The 6,789-nt window shown below is 39.5% G+C and overlaps 1 protein-coding gene across 1 annotated transcript in view; it reads right to left on the reverse strand.

Annotated features, from left to right (window-relative positions):
• LOC113950190 (collagen alpha-1(I) chain-like) overlaps positions 1-2,098 on the reverse strand; it is a 9,616-nt gene extending 7,518 nt beyond the window's left edge. Inside the window, exons 1-2 of the mRNA XM_027649689.1 lie at positions 2,029-2,098; positions 86-153 (exon numbers count right to left, since the gene is read on the reverse strand). Of these exons, the coding sequence (XP_027505490.1) occupies positions 86-153; positions 2,029-2,098 (138 nt within the window). The remainder of the gene's footprint in view (positions 1-85; positions 154-2,028) is intronic.
• Between the last annotated feature and the right edge of the window lie 4,691 nt (positions 2,099-6,789).

The raw sequence follows: 6,789 nt of genomic DNA on the forward strand, positions 1-6,789 counted from the left end.
GGGCGCCTCCTTTCCCAGTCGGGTTTTACCGGCGTGCAACAAAAAGCCGTCTGAAGAAATAATAAGCCCTAATTCTCGCCCGTACCTTGGTAGTGAAAGATGGTGCTGTTGAGGACCGGCTAACAACGCTGTTTTCATAACTGATTACAAAATCTATTGAACGGGGTTCAAAAGCATGAATGGCTTTTTACCACCTTTCAATCAAACACCCTCTGATGTTGTTTTGGTAAAATTAAGAGTGAATTCAGCAGCAGGGAATGGCAGTAAGTTGTGGTATTTCCTTTCAGCAGTCGCCTGTTACTTTGTGTCAAAAGTAGTGTGATGATTCTTCCCAGTGTAAATTGATTCCCTCCGAATTTACATATTTTGTTCTCTGCTTACAGGTAATTATCTTTGCGTTCTTTTATCGAGTTAGTGCACTAGGGATTGTTCAGGCCTGTTACCTGCAGGGATAGAGAAGCTGCTTTGGTAGGCAAGGAAGACTTGCCTGAATTGCAAGGCTTGCCTGGTTTGTAGTAGAACCTAGTCCCGGAATAATAAAAGGTTAACATGAGTCGATGTACATTCAGAGACTTTGTCCAGTCCATAGCCAGAAATACCCCATGTTGTGGCATTTGTAGCACTCTGGATAAAACTCGTGCTGGCAATGTATTGGTCTTTTGTTCTTGTGCTTTAGTTCCTTTTGTAACTTTTTCTTAGGTTTCTTACGTTTTGGGGAGAGAGTGTGTGTGTATGTGTATTTTATATTTATTTATATAGAGACATACAACCTGGTAGGCTTTGAGTTCTGGTTGGAAACGATTCAACTCAGTCCTCAGAATGCCCTGCTGGCTGCTCTGTTCCAGGGACAATGGATATGTGTGGCTGAATTATTTTTGTTCCTTCAATTGTGAAGTACTTTTGGTTTGAAAGGGAGCTCTGCATGTCACCTGTTTGAGCCCCTGTTCATGGTAGAGCAGAAAGCTGTTGGTAAATCGCAATCCTGAAATAGCAAGTTACTGGGAATTCATTGAGCAAATACGTGTTTCACTATGGAGCTAGAGCTCAGAATTTCTCGAAGTCAATGCATGGGTCCCCAGTCCTAGTGTTTTGGACACTGCCATGCAAGATCCTCACAGTGAAAATTGTGTGCTTTGTTACGAGAATCAAAAATACTGACTATGGCAGAGTGTGTGAATGGTACATGGGCTTTATTTGGATACCAGCATTTAGGAATTAAGGATTTAAAGTGTAAGTGATATAACCAAAGTAATAACTTTGTTTTTATAGTAGTTGTATTTATTGAACTACTCCAAGTCAGGGCTAACAAATTTTTGGTTTGGGATCAAATATGGTGCCTGTTCAGATGTGCAGTAAACAATGCCTGCTGACTTCTTCCAAAATGGACATATGTTTGCAATGGATAAGCATTACTCTGGTGTGAAATGCCATGGAGTATTGCACTGCAAAGGGGAAAAGATTTCGAAGAAGCAATGAATAGCTTTGTCTACTTCCCAGAGTCCTGAAAGGCAGGCAGATAATAGATGATTTTAAAAAAAAATTTATTTATTTTCCTTGGGTTTAGAATTGTGAATTATGCTAATACTGGATTTGTTCAAGAAGCAATATACATATTCTGTGGTTATGGAATATGAAAAAAGTAGGAAACTACTTGTTACATATTTATTAACTTACATTTTTACAACAAAAAGTCAGTGCAGGGTATCTTCATAGAATCACAGAATCATTTGGGTTGGAAAAGACCTCTAAGATTATCGAGTCCAGCCATTAACCCATCACTGCCAAGTCCATCACTAAACCATGTCTCTAAGTATTTAAAAACAAAAAAAATGGTTGTGAAAACAGTGATCCTTAATATGTCTAAATTAATGGAATCTCTCTTAAAGAGAGCTTCCAAGGTGTGGTGGGGCACAAACATGTAGATTGGAGGATCTGAGCACATCCCCTTCACAGAAGGGACCAAAGAACAAATATCAGTGCTTGCACTGATTTTGCCATAGCCAGGTTTTCCAAGAGAAACAAACCCACCTCCTCCAAAGCCCTTAAAAGCAAGCAGACCAAAGGAAAAGATTCCCTCCTTTTCTTTCTTGTTGACCATTGTGGCTGGTAACTTTTATGATGAGGACAGTACCTCTTTCCAAGGGCAGGTGAAGGTCTAACACAGTAACTTCTTTGGTAAATTGCTGAAAAGTAGATGGATGAGTGAGACCAGGGAAAGTTTTACAAGTGTTTGTTTCTCCCTGCTTATGTCAAGCATCAGTTGAAGATCTGTCCTTTCTCTCTGGATATCTAGGAAAGCATCAGGTGTTTCTTGGTTCCTCAGTAAAACGAGGGCATATTTTCAGTTCCTGGGATTTCTACACTTATCTTCTGTTTCTTATCTTACTGTAAGATATCTTCTCTTATCTTACTGTCGTCTGCAAATAAATGACAGAAGGAACTCAGTAATTTAAAAGTATGTGACATCAGAGTCCTGTGTGGGTACAGATGGAATACTTGGAGCCTTGTTTCATTTGCTTCATTTGTTTCACATTCCCCCAATGCAGGACTGGGGGTGGGCACAGACTGTGCCTCACAGCAGGTTTTTCTTTTCACTGCTGCTGTCTCAGGGGTTCCACTTTTTTCTTGTTCAAGATCTGCAGAACCCTCTGCAGTTGCCCCACCACACTTGTGCTGATGGTTCCCCGTTGCCATGATGTCTTCTGTGCCTTCCACGATGCTTGTTACTTTAAAGGGAAAGTGGGATTGCTTTCTGCCTGGTTTTGTTGCAGTCCCTCAAAAGCTGCTGTGAAGTCTGTTGAGGGCTTGCTACTCTCAGGCAGAAAGTAGTTTGACTTGTACTTAAAAACGTTTAAAACTGACAATGAATATAAAACTTAACTGGCTGTATGATGTCCTTTAACAGTAGTACAGAGACTACACGGGGTGATCCTTGGAACTGGGTAAAAAGTTGAAATAGTCACCTCATTTTTCTTCATTTTACAGAAAACGTGATTTTAGCTTTCGAAATGCTCTTCCTGAGAAGATCTGTGGAATAGCTATTTTGTGAGGGATTCAGCCCAGCAACATCTGTGCAGTACATGGTACTCAGAGTGTGTAAATCCCAAGAGGTTTAGTTTGATAAAACAAGTAGCTGGCCCACCACTGACAAGGCAATCAACTAGGGAACAAGCTGCCAACTTGCCAGGATAGTCTTCATTGTGAGTTGGCTTCCCAGCACCTCACTGAGTATGTTTACAAAGCATATTAGGTGTATTTGATGTCCATTTCCCATCCCTCCCCAAAGCAAAACAAAGCAATTATTCTACTAGTCTTCACTGTATACTTTGAAATTCATTGTTGTAGGTTCACCACAGTGAAGCACTTCAGGTTGTTGTGTATTTGATATGTTGAGAAGAACTTCATGTTGTGGCAGTGATAAGATGCACAGGTTTCTGGTTATGACTCAGTTGTTTCAGCTGTGCACAAATGGTGTGAGAAATATGGCCATTCTGTTTCAGGTTTATAATCCAGATAGTTTGATTTCTTGCCATTTTTCTGACAGGTGCCTTGTAGTTGCTATCCCATTTCATTTGAGTTCTGGTGCATTTCAGTCAGGATTGCTACTGTTTTGTGATGGTCAGGTTAGCAAAATTCAAAACAAGTATTAGAGTAGGAAAATAAACTCCATGGTTGTGATAATATTCACAGATCGTATAGGCACAGTGAAAGGAGGAGTCACAACAAATCCTTACTGAAGGTGGGGTGTGTTACTGCCTCAGAATTTCTGCAGTGACACCTGTTGTTGCAGTGAAAGTGATTGCCTCGATGGAGCTCTCCTGTGAGTCACCGTCTGAGTCTGGAACCTGAGTTCTGTACCGAATTCACAGGTGACTCTTCACTGGGGAGGGGGGAGAGTGCTCTGAGTAGCATGAAGGGTGTGAACTTGAAATGTTTTGATAAGACAAAAAGCTGTGTAGTAATAGTTCACAGGGTGCATACCTGCAGCATGTGGCTGATTGCTCTGATGCTTGCTTCTCCCCCCAAATACAGAGGAAAATATAGCAGGTTTAAATGCAATTATAGTATGTGATGAGTTGTCTGTGCATTCAGCTCTGCAGTATTGTAGCATAATTCACATCATAACAGCAGCAATGCTTTTTACAAAATTAAAGATCACTTAAGTTTTCACAGTGCCTCCTCAGGCACTGTATTACATGATGGCTTCAGTCAACTTTATTAGCATAAAATATGGAAGCAACTAGCAATTCTTTTGTCTATATTCCCTCAGTTCACCATCTTAAACAGAAAACTGTCAGTCTTGCTATGTTTTGGTTGATAAAAATGCAAGCAGATGTAGCATAGATGAGTTAAAGAAATATCAAAGTCTCAGAAGATATGTACCAGGATATAAACCTGGATCATGGAAGCCATTTGCTTTTCTCTTGTCTTCATAGTGTTAATTACTAAGAACTTTTTCTTGATTTGAGAAAACACCACCTAAAACCATTTGTAGGCCTTTATACTTCCTCTGTGAGAGCCTGGTCCCAAACTTGTTTGGAAACTAGTGGCCAGAGCTCAGATGACTTTGGAGGACTGAAGTCATCAGAGATTTCACTTACACAAAGAATCAATACTCTGCTAATGAGATTTATTGTGCAAATTAGTACATTATGTGCTCAGGGCCAGAATTTCAGGGATATGGGAGCGGTGAATAAGCTCAGATATCTTTTCCTAAATTAATCATTCTTTTTCCTATTCTGTGTTCAGTTGGAAATTTGCAGTGCAGTGGTCAGGCAGAGGCACAGGCCGTGTCCCATGTTTTTGTGCAGGGCTACAGAGGGTTTAAAAAGGAAACATGAACAAAAAAGTTGTGAGGAATCGTTCAGCAGGAAAAATGGGTATTGGAAATATGAAGAACTGTATCATCCCCTTGTCCCCTATGTTGGGAATGAAAGAACTTGGAGAGTAGTATGAGAACAAGAGTGATTTGTTGGAAGAAGGAAGAGCGAACCTCAGTGACAGGAAATGTGAGTGGGGAAAACCAGAAAGCTGTGTAAAATGTGCTCCTGCTGGCTGCATGTCCTTCTGTGTGGAAGAGAAATTAGTGTGTAACAGAGTGCCTTGGAGAAGGTTTCAGACACCCTCCTGTGTTGTCCAAGGAACAGGCCTTGCAGTTGTCAGATACTGCTTTGGACAAGTGAGAGTTAATTACAAGAGGGGATTGGGGCAGGGCACAGGAAGGCACTGCCAGCTAATGAGGTGCAGCCCTTCTTAGACTCAGTGCCCAAAACTTCTTCTGTCCAGATTGCTGAAGGGATTTTAGCAGTAATGAAAAATGCAGTAGTGGTACTGAGTGTTGGGCAGAAATGTCCCTGCTGTTAGAAGATAGGGAAAGTTTTACTTTAAAGTATTTTTTTAAAACTTATTTTGAATGTCTCCTTTCTTGGAGACAAAGCAAAGAATAAAACTCACAGGAAAAAAAGGTGCTTTTTTTGTTTTAAGGTATAGATGTATTTTTCTAATTTTATCTTCCACATTTACTAGTTCACAATCTTTTTTTTTTTTTTTTTCTTTTTGTGAAAATATCCTATGGAAAATTTTCTGCAGGAGTATTCTGAAGCACATGCCATTCATTACGATTGAAGATTATGCCCTTTCCCACCCAGGCAAATTATTACTGTGAGCCTGAAATGAAATTAAAAATTGTGTAGGTTTAGTGTCCAATCTGTCACATTTGCTGAGCTGAACCAATGGTCCTTCTAGGGATAATTCTTCTTTAAATCTCCTAGTGTGGACTGAAGTTTAAGACATAATATTGTATGCCCTAGCTTTCTACTTTGCTTAGGTGAATGGAAATTTTTTTAAACAATGCTAACTCCATGTATATGTTTTAAAATATTTTATTACTTTAACATTAATAAATTCTTTACTGATACTGGTTTACACTAATCTTTGTATGTTTTGTAAAGCTCTCTTAGTACATGGTGACATTTGGGGTTTTTTTGAGCTTAAAACTACAATTAATTTATTAGAACTCTAAAGAGAATCAAAAATTGGAATGTTATTTTACTCAGAAGTTTATGGCAGAGGGCTCTGGTGAAGTGTAGAAACATTCCCATATAGCTGATATTCTTCAGTTTTCTGCTCTTAAAATTTCAGGGAAGGAATGCAGTTAGGGACTCGCTAATTTGGGTTAAACCAGGAACTGCAAAATAAAACCCGACCCAGACAGGACAGTTTTTATTCAAACCCAAACCTCTGTTGAACTGTCTGTTTTTGTTCCGCCCCTGGCCCTGTTTCACTCCCCCACCTCTCTCCAAATTCACAAGTTTTTAAATGTCGAGATGTTTCTAATTTAGAAAATTATTTTGGTGTAATGAACTAAAACAGAGAAGAGGGGACTAAACTGAGGGAGGTCAAAAACCAGATGGAAATAGAAAATCTGAAAACATCTAGTAAGAAAAAAATCCCCCTTGAAATAATGGAATCTAAATGCTGAAATTATACATCTGCTCGGCAGCTGTGCATTCCTTAGCCAGAGGTTCCACTGCAGAAATGGCATTACTCAAGTTTTTCTCAAAGTTTCAAATGCTGTTGTATAATATTTACATCTCTCTAATTCTGTCAGTAATGGTCTTAGGAGCCTGGGGTGGAGGGGGGGAGAATAGAGGTGGAGGGAAGAGCTGATATAAGCATTTCCTTCTTTGTGCTTAAGCATTTGTAGTGTGTATGGTTGTTTGCTACAGTGAAATTTGGTGATTTTCTTTCTTGGTTGTTATGAATGCTGATGTAAAGGGTCATTTAGTT

Source organism: Corapipo altera, unplaced genomic scaffold (genome assembly GCF_003945725.1).
Source record: "Corapipo altera isolate COAL_440 unplaced genomic scaffold, ASM394572v1 53, whole genome shotgun sequence".
NCBI classification, from domain to species: domain Eukaryota; kingdom Metazoa; phylum Chordata; class Aves; order Passeriformes; family Pipridae; genus Corapipo; species Corapipo altera.